This window comes from Sceloporus occidentalis, unplaced genomic scaffold (genome assembly GCF_023333645.1).
Source record: "Sceloporus occidentalis isolate IW3139 unplaced genomic scaffold, rSceOcc1.0.p SCAF_67, whole genome shotgun sequence".
NCBI lineage: Eukaryota > Metazoa > Chordata > Lepidosauria > Squamata > Phrynosomatidae > Sceloporus > Sceloporus occidentalis.
The window spans coordinates 3,618,882-3,643,994 of record NW_028317047.1 but is presented as its reverse complement, the minus strand read 5'-3'; the positions used below and the strand labels follow the sequence as shown (position 1 = coordinate 3,643,994).

The 25,113-nt window shown below is 40.0% G+C and overlaps 1 protein-coding gene across 2 annotated transcripts in view; it reads left to right on the top strand.

The window, feature by feature from the left end:
* LOC149286663 (vacuolar protein sorting-associated protein 41 homolog) overlaps positions 1-25,113 on the top strand; it is a 70,022-nt gene that overhangs the window by 34,891 nt on the left and 10,018 nt on the right. For both annotated transcript variants that reach the window (XM_089493823.1, XM_089493824.1), the window contains exons 16-24: positions 1,789-1,881; positions 3,041-3,168; positions 3,763-3,907; positions 5,411-5,452; positions 9,768-9,818; positions 13,845-13,982; positions 14,396-14,450; positions 16,194-16,334; positions 17,596-17,732. In XM_089493823.1, coding sequence (XP_089349949.1) covers positions 1,789-1,881; positions 3,041-3,168; positions 3,763-3,907; positions 5,411-5,452; positions 9,768-9,818; positions 13,845-13,982; positions 14,396-14,450; positions 16,194-16,334; positions 17,596-17,732 — 930 coding nt within the window. The remainder of the gene's footprint in view (positions 1-1,788; positions 1,882-3,040; positions 3,169-3,762; positions 3,908-5,410; positions 5,453-9,767; positions 9,819-13,844; positions 13,983-14,395; positions 14,451-16,193; positions 16,335-17,595; positions 17,733-25,113) is intronic.

The window sequence follows — 25,113 nt, the reverse complement described above, 5'->3', positions numbered from 1 at the left end:
ATTATCCTGAGCTAGAATATACTTTTCAGAGAAATCTGAAATCATAGAGGAAAGCTCTTTCCTTTTTCCTGTGGAGGAAATTTAAATTCAGCTGTTAAGTTCTCTATGCATATTTCGGAGTATGTCACTCCTCCTGATCAGATGGGAAAGTAGCTATAAAAAAAAAGTCCTTTGAAGCTTCCACCTCAGCTTTCAAACCAGGAATCGCCTCTGCTACGGCGGCTAGAGCTGTCAGGTCGTGGCTGAGCTTGATCGTTGCTAAAGCTTCTAGAGGAGAGATGCTTAAGGACATCACTGCCGTCAAATTAGCAGTGGACTTTTTGTGAAACGCTCGTATACAATCCAGCCAGGGCTTCTGCTCTTTCTGTTGCTACCAGAAGAGCTCTGTGTTTGAAGGCATGGGCCACAGATCATACCTCTATCAACAGGCTATTTAATATTCCTTTCAGGGGTAGATCCCTGTATGGGAAATATCTTGAATCCCTGTTAGAAAGAACTACAGGTGGTAAGCATTGGGGATGCCCCAGAGAAAGGCAGCAGTGGAAAGATTTCAGCCTTTCCCTCAGTACCTTCCTGGTCAGCCCTGGGGATTGGCCAACAGGCACCCAAGATCTTATAGGGACCAGGGTCACAGAGGCCATTCCTTTTGTGAAAGAGGAAGATCGGACAGACTCTCCTTCCCCAAAACGCCTCAGGATCCTAAGAGTTCTGCATGACACTACCACTGTCCCAGTGGGAGGAAGGCTCAAATTTTTCAAAGAACACTGGTTTTCAATGACTCAAAATCTCTAGGTCTGGCGCGTCATTTCAGAAGGCTACTGACTACAGTTTAACACCAGACCATTTTCTGATTTCTCACCCTCCTCAAGCTCAGACAAGGAGTGCCTCCCTTCTGTCAGGTATCAATCAGTTCCTAGATTCTCATGATATTAAACGAATCCCTGCGCAAGAACAGAAGTTGGGAATCTACTCTCTGGTTTTCCAGGTCCTAAAAGCCAATGGCGGTTTCTGTCTTATATTAGACCTCCGTTTTTTGAACAGACACCATAAAGTCTGTTCTGGGCACTTCATGCATCAACAACTTCCTGGTATCCATAGACCTAAAGGATGCTTATCTTCATGTTCCTGTTCCTACAAAGTTTCTTCGTATAGCGCTTCCTTGCGATGTAGGGACCTTTCTAGATTCAGGATTTTCTGGAGCAGAGCTCCGGTCTAGGCAGGAGAATGGTCTCTGAATCCATATATATCCATATAGTCCAGATGCAGTTTTAGACGCTATTCTCGCTTATGTGTTTCAACCCTTTACGCTAATCTCCACGTTTCTGCTAAAGTTATCCCCATAGCTCCAGACTGGCCAAACATGGTCTGGTTTACGGACTTCATCTCCCTCAGTTCCAGACCCCCTCTCCGTCTTCCGGTCCTAAGAAACTTTCTATAAGCTATATTAATACTCCATCATAAAGTACTCTCAGTTGCAGGAATACAATAATGACTACTGGCATAATGAGGAAGACAAGCAAACCTCTCCCTCACCTCCAAATAAAACCTAGGGCATATGACAGTTCTCTATGGGTTTTTATTAAAGATTAGACGTGTTACAACTTTATTGACGCAGTCTGCCGTTAGGAAACAAATGTACAGATTAATAATCAGATTGCTTAACCTAGTACTAAAATGTATGCCAAGAATTAGTATGTGCATGAACGCAGTGGTTCATACATTTTGGAATGTATGGGAATATCTCAGTATATTTACAACCATTTGTATGAAACATTTTTTCTCTTGCAGGCAATAAGCAAATATCTACCAAGAGGAGATCTACGGCTGAGGCCAGCAATCTATGAAATGATCTTGGATGAATTTTTGAAAACAGACTATGAGGTACTCATTCTTTCTGGCTTCAAAGCACAATATAAATGTAAAGTCTTATATCGATATGGTTAAACAATGAATACAACTCTGCTATTATGTGGCATAGAGTATTGATGACTGTTTTAAAAAGATCACAACACATATTCTCATACCTGGGAACGCTTAAGGTTTTGCCCGGACACTCTAGATGAAGCGCTGCTTCTCCTGGTCATTATGGAGAAACACCAGGTTGCAGTTGTGGCCCCACTCCTTGCCCCTCCAAATATGGGGGTTTCTTAAGTGTGGGGCTAGCCCCACATGGGGGCCTCTAGAATATTAACCTAGAAGGTAAAGGAACCTGCAGCCTTAATTGATATCTCTTTTGACCCAATCCCTATGAAGGCATAATCAAAAGGTTCAATGCTATAATCAGAAAATTCAAACCGAGTCTGAACTTGACTCCTGTCTTGCAAAGCATATAATAAATTGAATTCTTCCTTAACTAAAATCAATAGATTCCCAAAAGAAGAATTGAGACAGGAATTCTTTCTGAAGAGAGAGTAAAATTAAACACCACATCTCTACCGATGATCCTGGAACGATAAGGGGTCTCATTATAAGTCTCCTGCTGGAAGGTTTTCCTTTATGTTCTGTTCAAACAGTGTAACACAGCAGGTGGGGTAATTTTATGTTATAAAACACATTTCCAGCTAGATTACAAAGTCGATCCAGCTATAGGGCCTTTGACAACAGACAGTGGGCTGGATTCAACGCAATGCGATTGTTCACAAATAATTTAACTAAATTACAATCCTGCCATGGAATGCAGTGAAAACATTGAACAAAAACATATTTTTTTACCTTACATAACGAATCTGGGCTAGCGCTTATATACCCTAGGAGCGTTTTGACTCCTGCTAGTGTTCAACTTGGAAGGTTTCCCAGGAAATCTGTATCTCCGGCAGAAGGGGTTTGCATAGAAAGAAATGTTATCTGCACTCTAGGTCACCCAGTATAGCAGGAATTGTGTTCAGCCCATAAAAGAATTAGGGGTTGCGTTATTAATTATTATAATGCACCTGTCCAGTAGTTTTAAGGTTTTTTTTCTGAACTGACTTGTTGCATACATGAATAGTTATGTTCTAAACACCAGTAATATATGCGTCAAAAAAATATTTTTTTTTTCCAGGGTTTTGCAACACTAATTAGAGAGTGGCCTGGAGACCTTTACAATAATAAAACCATAGTGAAAGCATTGAAGGGACATCTGAGTCATGATCCAGAAAACAGGATATTACTGGAGGCTCTAGCAGAATTGTAAGTTAATTAATTGTTGATATAACCAGCTGTCTATCTTATTAATAGAAACAGTTCAAGTGATAACTTGATTAGTTTAGTAAACATAATTAGTTTAGTAAATCAAGATGGTTGCGTGTGTATGCGGTAGGTGTGCATCTTGCAGCCAGAAGATTGCCCTTCGGGTAAGTGTGTTGTTGCTAGTGATCACAATTTTTGTGGTTAACTTGTTCACTTTAAAATTGTACCAAGGATCTTACGGATTTTCGTAATTGTCCTGTCTGGATTTGAAATTTGTCATCATTTTTGGTTTGTGTTATGATGACCATCAAAAGCTGTGGCACCGTTAAACAATAGCACTCTGTTCAGCAACATTAACTGGCCAATTATTAAATTATTCCCATTCCAGCATTGGCTAATGTTTAATTAATGTACTACAGATCAGATGATGCTTTCCTATCCCATTTCCAAAATCCAACAGAAAAGGGCTAATCACAACTTTCCCGCCTCCTTTTTAGCTTTACCCTGCTGTCGGCTCAGTTCTGGCTTCTCCCGCAGTCCCAGGTATATATACGGTTTTCATTCATGTAACCATATAAATGTTCTGTTTTCCAGACACACGTATGACCAACGATACGACCAGGCTCTTGAAATATATCTTACCCTGCGGAACAGAGAGGCGTTTGAACTCATACATAAACACAACCTATTCAGCTCTATCAAAGACAAGATTGTTTTACTCATGGATTTTGATACAGAGGTACGTTTTATTTGTTCTGTGAAATTAACTAATAACCTTTAGGCACTGACCAAGCTAAAATCCCTATGCATTATCACTTAGGTAATGCTTTATATTTATATTTCTATAGGTGTACTCCTTACATACATAGACAAAATACCCAAATCATTCTAGGTGGAGTCTGACCAGCCATAGAATAGGATGTGAATAAGTATTTGCCCCATACCAATTTCTTCTGTTTTTGTATGTTTGCCACACTTAAATGTTTCAGAACATCAAACTAATTATAATATTAAATGAGGATAACCCAAGTGAACACAAAATGCAGTTTTCAGTGGTTCATGTAAAGAAGGGACCAAGCTATTCCTGCCCTACTTGGCCCTATGTGGGAAGGGTTGCACATACTGGAGACCACAAAAGAACCCAGACTTAACATGTAAAGAACTGCAGACCTCATTTGCCTCAGTTAAGGTCAGTTTTTATGATATGGGAGCGCTACACGGTGAAAACCATTGTTGACCCAAAAAAAACCAAAACATAAAGGCCTGTCTCAAATGTGCTAAAAAATATTGACTCCCCAAAGTGGTAGTAGTGTGATGGTCTGGGTCTGCTTTGCTGCTTCAGGCCTGGGGCGACTTGCCATAATTGATGGAACCATGAATTCCGCTCTCTACTAAGAGCAACAAACAGGGCCAGGAACCATAGTGCTCTATCTAGGAAGCTAGGAGCATGGCCGAGTTATAAAGAAAGCTCCAGGGAAATGTATTTTGCCTGGAGCTTTCTTTCTCGAGCAAGCCTCACTTTTACCCCAGAGTCACATAACTTTCTTGGTCGGGGTGCTGGGGCAACTGACCGATCATTGATCCGCCCCTGCCACCTTCCGTGTCCCCACTGGGAGCCTGGGTGCCATGCTGTGTGTGTGGTTCTTTTCTGTACACGAATCTACAGTTCATTGCTGTTAGCCTGTACCTTATATGCAAATTAATATGACAGTTTCCGTAAGCAGAATTTGTTAAGTGAGATTATTTTTTATTTATTATGTTTGATCATTTACCCGCTGTTGTGGTCAAGTGATAAGCTCTTCAGTTTTGCTAACATCCCCAGGCTATTTGAAGAGCTACTAGTTTCCCATTTGTAATTAACAGAATAGTGGAATTCAAGCAGTAATACTCATTTTCACAGTGTCTTTGCTTTCATATGTTAGAAAACGGATAACGGTAACGTGACATTGGTGTTGAAAATAAATTTCCCGCACAGATGCCTTCATTTATTCTGGCTGTTGCAAGACATGCCTGCAAGTTCCTGTCCTGATGTTTTAACTCCCAGGCTAACCGCATTAGATTTATGCATATAGCCTGCAGCAACAATCGGAGAGCTATTTTATTGCTACAGTTTGCTAGTAGCTTAAAAGTTATCTAAAATCACATTTGTCTTTCTATTTTTTTGAAGATCTCCAATTTTCTTATATATATGGTAATATTATCCATCCCAATATAAATCCATTCTTTATTTTTGTATTAATAGAAAGCCGTTGACATGCTTTTGGACAACGAGGACAAAATTTCGGTAGGTATCTGAGATTTTTTTCCAAATCCTATTTGTTGATGGCTACAATTTTTATTTGCAGAAGTCAGGTTTTATCTATTTTCATCTTGTTAATAATTAAAGATATTTATTTCAATCATGCTGGTCCGTGTCGGTCTAAGTGAATTGCTGACAGATAATGTTTACCAACTTTGCATGTACAGTGCTTTGGTTAATGGGTGCATGGCTTCCATCAGAGAGGAACAACCAGAACTTATATATATAGGTTCTAGGCAAGTAGAGGGGCCCAGCCTCCCTGATCTGACATGGGACGCCTCATTGGTCCTGAGGCCCTCTACCTACAACTGGACCCTCAAGCCCACTTCTTTAGGAACTAATGACCCCGTTGCCTAATGACCCCATTGCGAGTGTGGGGAGGGGTGGCACGGTAGGGGGGGAACAGATAATGTGGATGCATCTGTAGCTTTCAGTTTCATAGTGAGATGGGTCTCTGTATAGCAACTCCTAGCAGACAGAGGGACTTGGGTCCTGTATTTGGACCTCTGATCCTTACACATGTAGCTTGGTGATAATTTATCTGTGGTCTATTTGATCGAGTTAATGTTATCCTTATAACTCAGGGCTCGACAAATCCCAGGCGCCAATTTTGTCCTGGGATTGTGGATGTAAGTGGCTGAGTCACCACACGGGGGACAGGAGTCTGGGCAGACAGCACAGCCACTCAGAGCCCGCCCCCGAGCCTGATATCACTCCCACGGAGTGATCCTGTAGGCTGAAAACGCGGTTGCTGCAAAACCAGCAATCGTGTTTTCAGCTGCCACAGGCAGCTTCAGGGAAGGGGGTTGTGTGTTGATTGGGTCCCCTCACAAGTGTGGGGACCTGACCCAACACCCCCCAGCTGCCTGATCGCTCCATGAGAGCGACAGTGCAGCGTTAACCCCTTCAATGCCGCGATTGCGGCATTTAGGGGTTAATTCCCGTTTTGTATGGGGCTCTGCTGCTGGTGGTCTGCCTGGCAGACCAGCAACAGAAAAAACGAGCCCCCACAAGCCCTTTTATTCCTGTAGGCATGGAAGCCTACAGCAGTCATTAGAGACTCCCCCTGCAATGGTTGGTCTATAGACCAGTAATTGCGTCCCAGCTGCCAGAGGCAGCTTCAGGGACAGGGGAGAGGGTTCTTTGGTCTCCACATGAGTGTGGAGAGCAGCCCCAACACCCCCCTGCTGCCTGATTGCTCCATGAGAGCGACAGTGCAGCGTTAACCCCTTCAATACCACAATTGTGTATGACACATTCGTGGCATTGCAGGGGTTAACATTTGTCCCCACAAGCTTGTGGGGACTAAATATCAGTCAATGCTGTGCTCCAATGGAACATCAGCATCGAAAGAGTTGAAAAAAAAATAATAAAATTAATAAAAAAAAAAACCAGCACTGACCTGAAAGTCCAGGGTGCTTCCAGGTCAAACGCTGTGAGTTTAGTAAGTGGGCTGATGATGATCAGATCACTCCTAACCAACTGTTAGTTTAAAAAAATCCTGGCTCCTAACTTTTTTACCTGGCGCCTAGATTCACAACAAATTTGTAAAGCCCTGTTATAACTAATACATTACTGCATCTCATGTAATACCGTATTTGCTCGATTATAAGACGACCCTGATTATAAGACGACCCCCAAAATCTGAATATTAATTTAGGAAAAAAAAGAAAAAGTCTGATTATAAGACGACCCTATAGGAAAAAAGTTTTACTAGTAAATAATAATTCATGTCTATTTTTTTTTGTTTTTAATTTCCTTTTATTTACCAACCTGCCCCCAGTTATGCTCATCTGCAGCCAGTTATGCACATCTGCCCCCAGGCATGCCTTATACCCTCCTATATGCCACTCTGCCCCATGTTATGCCTTTTAACCCCCTATATGCCACCCTGGCATATAGGGGGTTAAAAGGCATATCATGGGACAGAGTGGCATATAGGGGGACACTTACATACCCAGACACTAAAATACCCACCCAGACACTTACACTTACCTACCCACTCTGACACTTACCTACCTACCCAGACACTAATATACTCAGGCACTTCACTCACCGCGATGCCTCAGCAGGCGCTTGCTGCAGCTCCCACGGGATTTCAGCATGATGCTGTGTGACCCCGCTAGGCCCCGCCTCCTCCAGAAAATTGAAGAGGTCTACCGGATCTGCTTTGGGACGGCACAGTGCCGCCGGGTCCCGGTCCTGCAGCAATCTCCCCAACCGGCTCTGCTTCCCCGCAGTGGGCGGGCTATCCCGGGAGCAGGAAGGTACGCGCGTATGCAACCTCGGCTGCTGCCGGCACTTTCGCTGGCGCTCGGTGATAGACGCCGGCAGCAGCTGAGGTTACCATACAGGAGGATCCAGGTCCCCTGCAGCGATGCGGGGGATCTGGATCTTAGTCTAATAGTCAGACCTCATTTGAGGTCTGATTAGAAGACGACCCCGATTACAAGACGAGGGGTATTTTTCAGAGCATTTACTCTGAAAAAAACCTCGTCTTATAATCGAGCAAATACGGTAATGATTTCCATGAAGCAGGGGCGTACCTAGAGTATTTGGCACCTGGGGCGGATCCTGTATGTGGCACCCCCCCCACACACACACACACACTTTAAAACTGCATAGTTTCTACCGTTATATACCGGCGCAGACACTGAAAGTGGTACAGCATAACACTTACTGTTATCATTATATACTGAGGCAGACATTGACGTTGGTACAGCATAACACCTATCACTATATACTGAGGCAGACATTGACGGTTGTACAGCATAACACCTACCACTATATACTGAGGCAGACAATGACGGTGGTACAACATAACACCTATCACTATATACTGAGGCACACATTGACGGTGGTACAACGTAATACCTATCACTATACATTGAGCCAGACATTGACAATAGTCCAGCATAACTCCTATCACTATATACTAAGCCAAACATTGATGTGGTGTAGGCCTACCACTTCATTAGTAGTAGGGATGCACCGAAACGAATTCTGGTTTGAAACCGAAAATGCAGCATTTACCTGGCCGAAACCGAATTTGACCCCCCCACACCATAAAAAGAAAATCTAACACTTTTATTTAAAGTAAGTAACACACCAAAATAGGACAAAACAATTAAATAACAATATTAATATATATATGATTGTTAACAGCAATCACATTCCTATCATGCTCAGGCATACCCAGATTCCAGGATGTACTCGCAGACTTGGCATGATAGGCGTATGATTGCCCTATCTACCCCTTCTCACTCCCTTTTGTCCTACCTACCCCTTCTCACTCCTTTCTCCCTATCTACCCCCTATCCCCCGTCTCACTCACTTCTCCCTATCTACCCCCTCCTAACTATCTACCCTCTCCCCCTTTGAAGTTCACTTACCTTTCAGGAGTCCTGCGGTGGGGGTGCAAGGCCTCTGTCTCCCAGCTCTGCCACTGTATGGAACAGTATAGAGTGATGGGAGTTATGATGTACTAGAGCATAATTATATAATGAAAAATACATTGGAGATGGTACAGCATAACACCCATCACTCTCACACACTTACCAATCCACACACACACCAATCCACACACACACCAATCCACACACACACCAATCCACACACACACCAATCCACACACACACACCAATCCACACACACACCAATCCACACACACACCAATCCACACACACACCAATCCACACACACACCAATCCACACACATACCAATCCACACACATACCAATCCACACGTACTAATCCACACATATACCAATCCACTCTCACTCACTGAATGCTTTCCTACCTTTCCTCTTTTCACCTTACAGCTTCTTTTCCTCCTCTTCGCTCCTCTTCTTCAGTTCTTCTGTTTTCTTCCGGTTCAGTGGGCGCGGCTTCAGTGTTGTGCGCCGGGATCTGACAACAAATCCCGGCGCACAGCAACTGTTGCCGGACGGATCGCAAGGGAGCAATATCTTTAACAGACCTCCGGCTCCCTTGAGTGATTTTAAGCCGGGTTCAAGGGTACCACCCTGATGAGCCGCACCCGGTGCGACCGCGCCCCCCGCTAGGAACGCTACTGCCATGAAGAGAAGCTTTCCTAAGGGATACTAACATAGAGAGTGTAATATAATTCATCAACTAAAATGACTGCGGAACAGTTTTGGCAGTTCGTGTTCTGTTTATAAATTTTCAGTCGTATTGGTCCTGCATAAATTGTCCCTTTAAGGGTTCTAGATGCAAATTCTCAAAAATTTAATTTGATGTCTTCAGATAACTTTGTATTTTAATCTTTTACCATTTCTAGATTGATAAAGTTGTTGAAGAATTAGTAGATAGACCTGAATTACAGCATGTGGTAAGTAATATTGTTGGTGCAAGCCCAATGACCAGCTACTGCTACTTATGTGTGGAATTGGAAATGGCACACTTAATGATATTTCATTGTTTTTTTGTTTGTCAAAAAAATTGTGTCATCCTGGGGTCTACTGAGTTTATGTGAAACGGTTTATTGTGTGCTTACAATGGCAAGAAAAAGTAAGTGAATCGTTTGGAATTACCAACATTTATCTATATTATTACTTGTGTCCATATTAAAAAAGTATGTGTAGCCCACTTCAACAAAAGCTAATTGGAGTCAGGAGTTGGCAAACCTGTAGTCCAATAAATGAACTGGGATTGGAGGTGTGTTTTAGAGCTACTTTGACATAAAAATACCTGGCAAACATTTTGAGTTTGCTATTCTCAGGAAGCATGTGCTGATGTGCACCGTGCCTCACAAAAAAAAATCTCAGAAGACCTACAGTCAAGAATTGTAGGTTTGCATAATTACATAATTTACAAAGTAATCCCAAAGAGTTTACATATTCATCAGTCCACAGTTAGACAAATTGTTTATAAAATAAGGCGATTTAGTACTATCTCTAGAAGTGGCCGCCAGCCAATATGACTCCAAGGGCACAATGCGGAAGGCTCAATGAGGTAAAAAAAACCAAAACCCTAGGGTAATAGCTAAGATATATGATAAGGCCAGGAACTAAGAACAGTATTCAGAGTTTGGGCAGACTGGATGGGCCGTCACAGCAGCCCACCCTAGGCATCAGTCACGTTTTTATAGCAGAAATAATGGAAAGATTAGATGTTTATTTGCTCTTACGTTTATCTGTATTTTGACAGCATATTGTGTTTGTTTATGCCTGTGACTTAGATGTAGATCAGATCACATTTTATAAACAATTAATGCAGAAAACCAAAGAGTTAATTAACTTTTTCTTGCCAGTGTATTTCCCCCAACACATCTAGACATTTAGGATACTTGTGATGGTTTTAAACTGCTTACTACACACCAGCTGACTGGATTTAATCAGTGGAATGTCCGTAGACTGTACTGAAGGCAATATTTTAATATTGATTTTAAAAGAAAGGTGCACATGAACGGTAGCATCAGGAATTTCTTTCTGGGTTTTAAAGAACTGGGTTTTTAAATGCTTATAAAAGATAGATGCACCAGTGTTTTCTCAGGCTCCAGTAATTTATAATGTCAAACTTTCCCATTTATTATCATTCATTTATTTCTAAATACAATAATTTTATTATGTTGGAATCTTTGGCTGTCATTCTCTGCAGAGGTGCAATATAGAATCAAAACTCTAGATGTCACTCATGTTCTACCCATTTCTTAAATCACAGCTCTAGAACTGCTGTGGTAAATAACAGAATGACTCTGTCTTAATCACTCACCATAAGAAAAATTTAGATGGCAGTAAATCCAATTGAAGAATGAAAGTCAATGTGGGAACTGGCTTCATTAGTATTTTGAGGAATCATTAGCTCGGTGTGGTGTTTGAGCAGGAAGAAGCCACCCAATATATGGAATGACTTCCTGCAATGGCAGCCTCCATTTCTTCAGTGGTCAGCTTAATTTCTGTATACAGGACTTTTTTTATATAATTGTATTTTCCATGAAACTTCACCTTTAACCCTTTCAGTCCCAGGGTTTTTTGCTCAAAATACACCGCTTAGTTTATTTTAGTCTTTTAATGATTTTTTTAAATAGATGAAAACTAGACTTACAGTGGGGATTGTAATGTGTGTGATCGGTCATTAGGCATGCAGACCTTATATAGGATATCCTGTCTTCCGTTGACCTTACTGTTGATGTCAGTAGTGACGTCTCCTGGAAGAGAATGCCAAATCTCATGATCGGGCATAATGGCGTATCGCCGCTCGTGACGACATCCATTACAAGTGATCAGTCAGCTTGCTTCAGCTGACAGGGAGGAGCCCAGTCTGTCAAACGATCAAATAAGATTTTAAGTTAAGGCAGTGGATGCATGGAATAGCCTTCCAGCAGAAGTGGTTGATAATACATTTAAGCAAGCATGGGATAGGCATAAGACTAATCTAGATATAAGATAAGGCCAGGAACTAAGAACAGTATTCAGAGTTTGGGCAGACTGGATGGGCCGTCACAGCAGTCACGTTTTTATAGCAGAAATAATGGAAAGACTAGATGTTTATTTGCTCTTACGTTTATCTGTATTTTGTCTGGACATTTCGGGACAAAGGTTCTTGATGAAGTTGTATACAGAGTGGTGTTGGTTTGCTTTTGCATCATTTGGCTAATAGCAAGGTGGAGAAGTAAAGATGCAGACCTAAGCTGCCTGTTATTATGACCATAGTGATAGAAGAACAGTAAGCATATTGTATATGTTTCTGCAACATTAAGTAAAATTCTAGATCATTATACTTAAGATCTGAAAGGTTGCTGTGACATTTGGAGAAAATCCCAAAAAGTAAATACTGGAACCAAGAGTTTTTATTGTTATCAAATATCCAAGAGTGCAGGGCAACCCACAATGATGTCCGGAGTCCTCAGACTTGGGTTCCACAAGCAATTGGAGCTCTACTTTTCTATAAAAAAAAATTACCCTAAATAACTGTTCAGTAAATATTAACATTACATTTTGGTATTTTAAGTTTAAATGGATTTATTAAAAAGAGATAAACAATGCATTGATAGATGGCGTGGCACACTGGAAAACGTAAAGCGCAGGCAGGTAGCATCTATTCGTGTAGTCTTTGGATGGAATATGTTCGGTTGTCTATATGTCTCATTTAAGCCTCTTGTGTTTTTTCTTTTTGTAGAGTACTAATTGATATCCATTTGTATTGGCTTGTTTAACGGGGAGGGAAAAAACTGCAGTGCCAGTTATGGGCTGTGGTATCCTCACTGTAAGAAGTGATTATGGACCCTACCGGCACCAGGTCTGTTAGGATCACCTCTGCACACAAGCACAGGGCAATGATCATCAGAAACGGTTTCTTTTTTATTCAATGTCTTTAAAGGACATGCATTGGTTTCCTTAAGAGTTAACATAAATCCTTATTGTCTTTAATATTTATGAGGAAGCTGAATCAGGGCATAATGATATAAGTGCAGCATGGTAGAACTCCCCTTGGTTTATTAAGTAAAGGCTATTAACATACTACCATGCATCAGGTGCTCTTAATGAAAATGAAAACTGAATTGTTAACTGCCTTGAGAGATGTATTAAAACAATTAATGTACTTTAACTTAATGACTATTTCTATCTGCAAAGACATTAAAAAGTAATGTCAGAATTATTATTTTTGGACACTTCTGTCATGCAGTGAAGCTACGGAATCAAGTAGCTACAATTATTTTTTCGTGATACATTTCACAATTTCCACAATTTGTCAAACTTTCAGTTTCTGGACAGCCATAGATGCCTAGACTTTTGGGTGATATAGTTTAACAATAGCTGATCAGGTATGATCTCATCCAGGGCCGGCCCAAGGCAAAATGCCGCCTGGGGCGAATTTTAAAATGCCGCCCCCCCCCCTTTTTTACCCTTCCTCTCCCTCCGTCCCTGCCGCCCCCCTCCATTATCTATCCCCCCCCCATATTATCTACCCTTCCTCCCCCCCTTGTACTTACCTTTCAGCAGTCCTGCAACGAATCTCCCTGTTCAGTCTCGGTGCCGGCTTTTAATGCTGAGCGCCGGAAATCTTCCGCCACTCAGCATTATAAGCCGGCACCGAGACCGAACAGGAAGACTCGCCGCAGAGGAGAAAGAGAGGGGCGCCGAGTGGGTACTGACAGCTTGGTAAGCGAAAACCACTCGGCGCCCCTTTCTCTCTCTTTCGCTTTACAAAGAAAGAAAAAAAAAAAGGGTTTGGGGCGGCAAAGTGCCGCCCCTTCAAAAGTGCCGCCTGGAGCGGCTGCCCCACTCGGCTCCATTGTCGGGCCGGCCCTGATCTCATCTGACAGAACAAAAACCATAGACCGAGTACCTCAACCTGTAAAAAAAAATAAAAAATTATGTTAACATATGTCGATCTGTTGTTTTTTGATTTACAGTACCTTCACAAACTTTTCAAAAGAGACCACCACAAAGGACAGAAGTATCATGAGAAGCAAATCAGCTTATATGCTGAATATGATCGACCAAATTTTTTGCCTTTTTTACGAGACAGTACTCATTGCCCATTGGAAAAGGTATGTGTATAGCATCAATCAAAACGACCAATGACGTGCCAGGTACCTCACTGAAAAATGGTTAGTTAACATCCTTGGCACGTTATGGCATTAAATAGGCCTAGAAAGCAAACTAAGATCAAGCACTGTAAAAGTGTTAAAACATTCTTGATCACGAAGGGTACAATAAAAACAACCTGGTCCTTAAGGGGTTAAACTCGTCCTTTAGGATTATTATATAATATATGCTTTATTTTGTATCATTCTGGAAATGCTGGCTTCCCCGAGAGGACAGAGCCCTGAGATTTTCTTTAAAAATTCCTTTTCAGATTAATTTTATTTAAAGGTACAATTCATTACACATTACCTATTATTGTAGGTTATCTTGCTGATTTGGAATGTTTTCGGGCTTTTTTGTGTTTCTTTCATTATAGGCGCTTGAGATCTGTTACCAGAGAAATTTTGTGGAAGAAACAGTGTTCCTTTTAAGTAAGTATATTTGATTGCAGGTTGATAAGGACCAAGACCAAAGCTTTTTTTCCCCATTTCTAGCACACCCTTTGTTCAACCACCATTCCCCCTTTTCCATGCTTAAATATATGTATGTGTATATATGTGTGTGTGTATATATATATATATATATATGTGTGTGTATGTGTATATAATGTGTGTGTGTGTATATATATATATATATATATATATATATATATATATGTATATATATATACTGTATTTTCTCTGAAAAATACCCCTCGTCATATAATTGGGGTCGTCTTATAATCAGACCTCAAATAGGTCTGACTATGAGACAAAGATCCAGATCCCCCGCAGCGCTGCAGGGGACCTGGATCCTCCTGTCTCCCTCCCCCCCCCCTTACTTACCAGTGCTTCTGAGTCCCTGGTGTGTAGCCGCGATTGTCAGTGCGGGGACGCAGACAACCCCCACTGCTAACTGCACCTCCTTCCGGCTGCAGTGGAAGTTGTCTACACGCTGCCCGGAGAACACACTGGGAGTCAGAATCACCGTTTTTTTTGGGGGGGGGGGGTGTTAAATGGGGGGCATAAGGCATTTCTGTAGGCAGAGTACTCTATGAAATGCCTTTTTAACCCCCTTAATGCCACTCTGCAGCCAGAAATAACTTTTAACCCTCTATACACCACTCTGCCTCCTGAAATGCCTTATACCTCCCTATATGCCACTCTGTCCCATAATATGCTTTTTAACCCCCTAAATGCCAGTGGCATATAGGGGTTTAAGGCATTTCTGGAGGCAGAGTGGCACATAGGTGGCATATCATGGGTCCCAGTGGCATATAGAGGGTTAACAGGCATATCATGGGGCACAGTGATATTTAGAGGGTTAAAAGGCATATCATGGGGCACAGTGGCATATAGGGGGTATAAGGCATTTCTGGGGTAGAGTGGCAAGCCTGGGGGCAGATGTGCATAACTGGGGGGCAGGTTGGAAAATAAAAGGAAATAAAAACAAAATATTTTTCTCAATCATAGCTTTTATTAAAAAAAAAAAAGTTTACATGAATTAACGTTTACTGGTAACTTTTTTCCTATCATCTTATATCCAGGCTTTTTCTTTTTTTCCTAAATTAATATTCAGATTTTGGGGGGTCGTCTTATAATCAAGCAAATACAGTGTGTGTGTATAAATGTATGTATATATATATATATATATATATATATCTCCTATTTGTGTTGATGAACAAATAATTCAATGACAGGTAGGGACTGAAATCAGGAAAGGTTTTCTAATGTATATTTCTAGTGTGAGTCTGTGTAGATCCTAATGTAGGCACTGCTGAGACATGCCTTTATTAGCAGTTGATCTACCCAGGTGATCAACGTATGATATGCACGGTTTGCTTTAAGCTAGGTGTCTATGAATACCTTAACTTGTCTTTAATTAGGGAAACATTTAATATTTAAGTGTAAGCACTATGAAAATTCCTGAGTCATTTTTTTATCTTAAAAGTATTTTATCTTGTACATGGTGACAGATTTGTATATTTAAAGCATTTTCTGCTCGACATAAACTGCTCCCTAAAATTACTGTCCTTCATCTTGAAATAATTGTAAATTATGAGCTTAGTTTGCAGTTTCTTTATTGTAAGTTAAGATTACAAAATGATCTGGTATTTTTCCATGTCATTACAAAGTCAAAGCACATTTTTTCATACATTGTGTGACTTTTCTAAAAGGTCTGGCCTTATTTTGTAGGCAGAATGGGAAACAGTCGCAAGGCTCTTCAGATGATCATGGAAAAACTATACGACGTGGACAAAGCTATTGAATTTGCTAAAGAGCAAGATGACGCAGAGCTCTGGGAGGACCTCATCTTATATTCTATTGACAAACCACGTAAGAGAAGTGCATCTGTGAGCTAATCTGTAAGAAGCAAAATAATGCTTACTGTTTAACTTCAGCTTCCACCATCTTGAGCTGAAGACTAATCTTGGTAGTGTTAGTTGTAGTCAGAAAGCTATGTAAATGCAGTGGACGTAACCATGTACTGGTCTTAATTCTTTCACTGCATTTTTGGGACATCATGTTCTTACAAACTAAACCAAGTCAAACTGAACATGATGCTACAGCCTTTTATTTTGCAGAACCAAATGGAGAAATAAGCATTGGCATTTGTTGAAAGTGGGACTTTCATCATACTTGGAGTTTGCAGGAGAGTTGTGGTTTCAATTGCCTCAATCCACTGTGGACACTACACTAGTGTGTAGTTCAATCAGTCAGGTGACTTCCAGGAAAATATTCATTTAAGTAATAAATATATTAAACCATAACAAAATATTCTTGGAGCAGAAGCTTACTGGGATTGGTGCTTTATAATGTAAAGTGACGTTAGGAAGCTAAAACTGCAGCTATCCTATCAACGCCTTCTTAAGCAAATAAACCCCTTTTGTTTCCAGTGTAACCTGAAGCATAAATTACTTCAGTTTTTGCAAATGAAATGTACTGATCTCAGTGTCCCATAGAGCACTATCCTGTATGCTGATGTTTTTACGGTGCGCCCAGTACAGGTAAAATGTCCAATTACTAGATGAAATATTTCTATTAAGTAGATACTGGCCCTTAATTTAGCGAACACTGAATTTACTGCAGGTAAATCACACTGGGAAATTGTCCTGTTCTTCTGCTTTGAGTAACAAAAACCTCTGCAGCACAAAATGTATCCTTCTGACAATACAAATATGACACTTATAGAACAAACAGAGTTCCTCTTGAATTTAATGAGTTAAATGATTTAGGGAGTGATCACATCTAGGTAACATTAGTATCTGTAACCTCATTTTGCACCTTTGGGTTCATAAGCATCTGTGATAATGTTAAGTAATGGAAGTGTGTAGAAACCTCCCTAGTGCAGCTATACCCAGGGAGAAGCCACCAGTACAGTTTGTTATTGCCAAGTTTCTTTGAGCAGCTATTTTTTGAACTGCCTGGTGAATAATGAGTTGGTTGATTGTTCATGGCAGAGCCTGAGAATTAATGAATGTTAGTGGTTTTATTAATAGGAGAGAATAAAGTTTGTCATGCATTCTAGAACATTCCAATCTGATCTATATTTTATATATGTACACATGGATGTAAGATGATAATCTTTCTTCAACAGCATTTATAACCGGTTTACTGAACAATATCGGGACCCATGTTGACCCCATTCTCCTGATTCATCGTATTAAAGAAGGAATGGAAATTCCTAATTTGAGAGACTCCCTTGTTAAAATCCTACAAGACTACAACCTCCAGGTAATTACTTAGGTAATTGTTTGAATTTGTGCAGAATCTAAAAATTTTTTAATCAGAAGTGTAATTTATTTTAAATAGTATGGTATCTGTAAATACAGAAATAGGCTTTGGAGTTCTACCTGGAGTTAGATTAATTACCTTTAAACTAAAGACAATGTCATACTGTTCCTGTGTGCAGTTTCTTTTAACTGTTAGACTGATCTGGTGCCATGGTATAATGTGCTGTGAAGAGGTATTTGCCCCATTTTTGTTGTATTTGCCAAATGTAAATTTTTTAAATTGTCCAACTCATTTTAATATAAGACAAATAGTTAAATCAAAACCTGTATCATCCCTGTGTAATAATAACACTTGAGCAACTTCAATCAAACGTTTGCGATAACCGGCTCTGAGTCTTTGGCAGGATTGTTTTAATTCAGCTACATTGTAGGACTTTGAAAACATGACTTACCCCTTTTGTTGATGCCACAGCATCTCAATTGGATTCAAGTTAGGACTTGAATCCAAGGCCACTCTACATTTTGTTTCTTTTGAGCCATTCAGAGGTAATCCACCTGCTGGAATGATTCAAATCATTGTCCTGCTGCATAACCCAATTGCACTTGAGCTTTAGGTCACAAACTGATAGGCTTCTTTAGGATTTTCTGGCATAGTGCTGAATTCATGGTTCTATCGATTATGTAGCCCATGTCCTAAAGCAGCCCAAACTATCACATTGCTGTGTTACCTTTACACTAGGTGTAACGGGACTCATGTCTTCTAAAACGTTCAACTTTTGACTCATCAGTCCACAAAACACTATACCAAATCTTGGGGGGGACTCCATTTGTGCTGTTTTTGGAGACCTTTTAATTTACTTAACTTTGCTAGAATTAATCATGTCTTAGTCTGTCTAGTGACATTGAACCCATCTGTCGATTAAATTCAGTTAATTGGTTCATTTATTAACTAAGGGGCAATTGCTTTTTCACAGAGGGCCGGTAGGGTTGCGTAGCTTTTTTTCCTTCTATGCATGAAATCATCATTTAAAAATTGCATTTTGTGTTTACTCATCATCTAAAACATTTGACAAACATTTGACAGTGTGTAAAAATAGAAGAAATCTGAAAGGGGCAAATACTCTTTCACAGCACTGTATATGGGGCCCATTTTGTTTTCCTTACGAGCTATATTTTGAAGTAACCATCTACAGGCAAACAGGCAAATTTGATGTGCAATTCTGTCGGTAGGTAATTAGCTGACTTATGGAAAATAGTACAGAAGAAAAAACGTACAAAATGTACTTACTTAAACCGACATAACCCTAAATAACGCACTTAAGGTGTCCTGTAAAATAAGCATGTTAAACTCAGCCACATGAGACATTTTGCACAGCCTATGAAGACCTTTATTGGGTATCTTAATTTTCTGTGTGTTTGATATGACTGTAGAGCTGTAGACTTATGTCCACCCCATAAGGCCAATACTGAAAAAACCCATAATTGATATAAAGGGATTACATAAATTCACAAAATATATTGTATAATCATAAATATTAATAATTGATTTGTATTGTATAAGTAAATATATAAATACTTGGTTATCTGCTTTTTTGAATTCCGTGCCTATTTTTTCCATCTCCTATCTACTCTTCCCACATGCGCAGTTTTTCTCCATGTAAATATATTTTCATTAAATGTATGTGGTTGCACATACATGTAGATTGTACCAAAGCCCACGTAGGTGGCAATACCCAACATATCACAGGCTAGACACTTATAAGATGGGGTTAAATATCATAACCATACAAAAACATAATAGTGATAAAAATACATGTTTCTTCAAGGGTAACACCCTTTTTTTTGCACCTGCTTTTATATGGGGAGCATGTGAATATTTTACTTTGAGTATCCAGAGTTTTCTTTGTTTTATGTCATGACAGCTTTGATGAAATACCAGTTCATGTTATAGTGCCAATATCATAGTTTAGTGGTTCTCCTATCAAAGCTGAAACTCAGAAATATGCATTATACACACAAACTATGCTTTTGTGTGGTGTGGCCATTCATTTTACTAGTTAATCTTTTGACACCTATCCAGCTCCATTACCTGTGTAAGCACCCTAAATAAAGCCATTCTCTCCCGTACATGCATATCTTGGAAAAAGCTGTTCTTATTGACTGTCGAGAACCCATTCAGGATGGTTCAACCCAAACGGGCAAAACTAAGTTCTGTTTTACTATGATATTTTAGGGGGAAAGGCAAGGTGTTCTTAACCCCTATGTTACTCTTTTGACATACAAGTACGCCCTGAAAAGATTGCCTGTGTGACGTACCTGTACGTCGTCCCATTTTCTCAGCAGCAGGGAAATCTCCCTGCCACTACACAGATCATCAGGCTGGCTATTGACAAACATGCAATTAGACTGGCACAGAATCGCTGAAGTACTTAAGTAAAACATAACACCATCATAGTGTAGTGTATTAATCAAATAAAAAAATTCTATAATATAATTATCTATAAAGCATTAAAAAACACAATGTGATAAGGAAGTCTTTCAAACAGTAGGTGGGATCAAATCTTCTTAGAAAAAAGTATTTAACCCCTTGATGACAATTGCCGGTCCGGGCACGTCACGGAAATTCAAGTCGATAACGACAAATGACGTGCCAGGACCGGCACGTCATTAAACGGGTGCAGAAAGCGATCTATTTTCGCTTTCTGCACCGAAACGACCTCGAGGCATTCAGCAACGCCATTATCGGCAGAAAGGGGCCATCTCTGGCCCCTCCCCGGGGCGTCAACATCCGCCATACTTTGTATTGGGGTGTCGTGTGACAGCGGCATATACCAGGAGCTGTAAATTCATACATAAAGTAGGTGTGTGTGGGAAAAATACACACACAAAACTACTACTGCAAACTTTGAAAAAATGCTGGTGGTAAAATGTGTGCATGCAGAGAGTTAAAATACCAGCATTTAAAATACCCTGGGGTGTCTAGTTTTCAAAAATATATGGTTTTGTTGGGCACACTGAAATGGCCCGGCTCAAAGATGTACCAAATAGGGCATGGGCAGTGGATCCCCAAATGCCAAAGTTCAACATTGAAAAATGCGCATGTCCCAAATGTGGCCCTTTTGCCCCCAAACAGCCAGGCAAAATCATTCATGTGAGGTATCGCTGTACTCAGGGGATGTTGCTGAACACATATTGGGGTGTTTTGTGATAGTGACATATAGGAGAACTTTTTAATTCATACCTGAAGTAAAATGTGTGTGACAAAACAAATGCAAAAAAATGACTACCACAAAGTTTGACAAAGACTGGTGGTAGATATGGTGCATGGAAAGAGTTAAAATACTAGCATTTGAAATACCCTGGGGTGTCTAGTTTTCAAAAATATATAGCTTTATTGGGCACACTAAAATGGCCCGGCTCAAAGATGTACCAAATAGGGCATGGGCAGTGGATCCCCAAATGCCAAAGTTCAACATTGAAAAATGTGCATGCCCCAAATGTGGCCCTTTTGCCCCCAAACAGCCAGGCAAAATCATTCATGTGAGGTATCGCTGTACTCAGGAGATGTTGCTAAACACATATTGGGGTGTTTTATGATAGTGACATATACCAGAACCTGTTTATTCATACCTAAAGTAAAATGTGTGTGAAAAACCAAATGCAAAAAAATTACTACCATAAAGTTTGACAAAGGCTGATGGTAGAATAAGTGCTTGGAAAGGGTTAAAATACCCTGGGCTGTCTAGTTTTCAAAAATATATGATTTGATGGGGTAAATTGCATTGGCCGGCTTCAAAGATACCCGAAATGGCACATGGAGGGAAGAATTACCAGATTTGGAAAAAATGGCTTTGAAATAGCAAAACACTACCTGTACTTATTGCTCCATAACGTGCAGAAAAAAGCAAAAAAACATAAAAACATTGGGTATTTCTAAACTCAGGACAAATAGTAGAATCTATTTAGCAGGTTTTTTTATTACCTTTTATAGATGAGTAAAAGATTTTTCAACTAAAAGTTAGAAAGTCATTTTTTTCTAAATTTTTCACCATATTTTATACTTTTTTTAATAGTAAATAATATGATACAATCAAAAAAATGTAATCTAAAGAAAGCCCTTCTTGTCCTGAAAAAAACAATATCTAATGTGTGTGGGTTCAGTAAACGGGAAAGAAGAAAATTACAGCTAAACATGAGCAGCGCAGAAATGTTAAAACGGCCATTGTCACGAAGGGTACAAAAAGTAAAATCAGCCTTTGTCACGAAGGGGTTAATAAAATATTTAAATAAAAATTTCACATATAGTGCAGGATCAATTGTAGGTGGAAAGTCTGCCAAATGTTGGAGAATTATATTGTATTGCACCCATAGTTTGATAAGAAGGGCATTGATGGCAATATCCAAAGTAATATAATCTAGCACATGGCAATAGAAAGCAGGAAAACAGCAGATAAAATAATTGGATCCTGTCAGGGTTATGTTCTAGCCCATATTAGTGGTCTGCAGAAGTCTGAAGATGTCTTGCCGGGGTTGTGCCTGGCACAGGACTTGAACCTGTTACTCCAGGCAGGTTCTCTGTTCCGTCTGCCACTTGTCTATGTTGACACATAGTATTGCAGTTAACAAAATAGCAGAGAAGGTAGAAATCTACACTCAAGGTGCTTCCATCTGCGCCTGGTACCTGTTTAATAGACTCTTTAAATTTTCCTCCATCATGGATTCCTTACCCAGTTATATGATATCTGACTACGGATATAGGACCCTGACACAGTTCTCTTTTTCCACAAATCCACCTTCAATATTTTGGCTTTTTGCGGAAGTGCTTTGGGAGGCTGATATGGAGGAGAAGCAGACAAAGACAGAAGAACAAGAAGAGGCAAGAGAAGAAGCAGAGCTGCGGAAAAGGAGATGGGTATACAAAAGCGGGAGACATTGAGAATATCTAAACCCTGATGGAAAGCCCCACCCCTAATTTAAAGTTTTCAGTTATGGGAAAATGCAGCCTATAATCAGGACAATACAGTAAATATCTCATGCAACATTGTCATTTGGTTAAATATTCCCTAGTTTTAGAAATTGGCATTTCAGGCCATTAAGAATCATTTACATTTTTAGGGAAAAAAACTTAAACTCATAACTGCATGCGTGCATTGACAAAAACCTCCTAATCCCCCCCTATCAACATCAAATAAAATATATTCTAGGATTAAAAAAAAAAAAAAAAGATAGTGATTTTTCTTAGCAAATATTGTCAAGCAAAAATGTTATCCATCAAGTTGAATTTCTGGCGATATGTGCAGTTTATTGAGTTAGTCTGTAATAATCCCTTAGTCCAGGGGTGTCCAAGTTTTTTCTGCAGTGGGCCACTTCATCAGAATTGTATACATGCGAGGGCCGCACTCATTTTTCACTGAGAGAAAATATGGCCTTTAATAAAATATGCAGATTAAAATAAAGTAAATGACACAAAACCTTTACTTTTCCTCTCACTGATTTCTGGGATTTCTGGGCCTACAAATTCAGGATTCTGGAAAAGTAAAAATAAAATAGTTCTATTTATTTTAGGGATGCACTAAAATGAAAATTCGGGACGAAAAACGAAAATTCAGGGTTCGCTTAGCCGAAACAGAAAGTGACCCCCCCCCCACTTTTTAATAAAAGTAAGTTACACACCAAAATTGTACAAAAAAAGTATATATTATGATTGTTAACAGCAATCTCAGGCATACCCAGATTCCAGCATGTACTGGTTGGTTGGGCATTGGTTTTTTTTGTCCAATTTTAGTGTGCAACCACACTTTTATTAAAAGTAACACACCACAATTGGACAAAAAAAATCAACAATATGACTTGGCATGATAGGAGTGTGATTGCCAACAGCAAACACACTCTTTTTATACCCAGGCAACCAGTGAATGCTGGAACATAGGCATGATGGGAGTGTGATTGCTGTTAGCAGATTGCTGTTAGCAATCACACTCCTATCATCCCAAGTCAGCCAATACATGCTGGTACAGGGTGGCTGTAAGTGCAGACCCCATACTGCTGGCAGCATCAATACACAAGGGGGGCAGCTAGCCAGGTTTCAGCATGTACTGGCTGACTTGGCATGATAGGCGTGTGATTGCTAACAGCAAACACACTCTTTATACCCAGGCAACCAGTAAATACTGGAACCTAGGCATGATGGGACTGTGATTGCTGTTAGCAATCACATTCCTATCATCCCAAGTCAGCCAATACTTGGCTGCAGACCCCATACTGCTGGCAGCATCAATACACAAGGGGGACAGCTAGCCAGGTTTCAGCATGTACTGGCTAACTTGGCATGATAGGAGTTTGATTGCGAATAGCAATCACAGTCCCATTATGCCTAGGTTCCAGCACTTACACATCCATGCTATCACACACACACACACACACATTCATTCATTCACAGATTCATTCCCTCAGACATACTCATTCACACAACCTACCCCACCCCCTTACCTGCTCTACAGCTCTCGATGCCGCTCAGACTTCAGCAGGGGCCTTCCTTGTTCTCCCCACAGAGGAAGCAGGACTGGAGCAGAGAATAGACCCTCCCACAAGTAAGCAGCAGGGCTCTTGTGATCCTGGCTGCCGATCTCACGCGGGCCGCACCTCGAGGTTTCGCGGGCCGCATGTTGGACGCCCCTGCCTTAGTCTGTGATTTTAAAGTGCATTGCGATGATTACTTAGTGAGATGTAGTTTATAGATTTTTTTACATGCTATATAAATTTGCATGGTCTTTTAATTCATTTTGTGGCTTTTCTTATCAATAAATTACTTTTCAGTTTCTGGCAAGAAAAGCCTTAATGGGTTTTCTTTTGTTTGCGTATTTTTTTTCTTTTTCAAAAAGAAAAGCAATATTTTTGCTGGATTAAATATTTGAACTGAGCTTTGTAATTATTTATTGTTAAAAACAGAAAATAAATTAAGTGAAATATTGGTGCTAACTATATATAACTTGTTAATGTATAAGTTGACTGTTAAATTTTATCCTAGATGCTATAAAAAAGACTAAACCTTTGAATTGTATTTTATATATTGTATTATATGCTTTTTGTAAAAAATTGATTATTTCCATTTAACTAACAAGTAGTAGTTAAATGCAGTTGAAATCTGTTTTACTTTTCATGATTTTTCAGACCATTTTTACTACAATTGCAGCTTAGTTAATAGCACAAGTGGTTGGCACCGCTAGCATCACCAAGAGACAACGATTAGATGACCCAAGCACAGTATACCAGTACTAAAACTGACCTACCGCATACATTGGATTGGAGTACATCGGAGTTGTGTGCCGTGGTCATAACTGCCATTTTCTAACCTTACCTTTCGTCTACACTTTTCACATTAT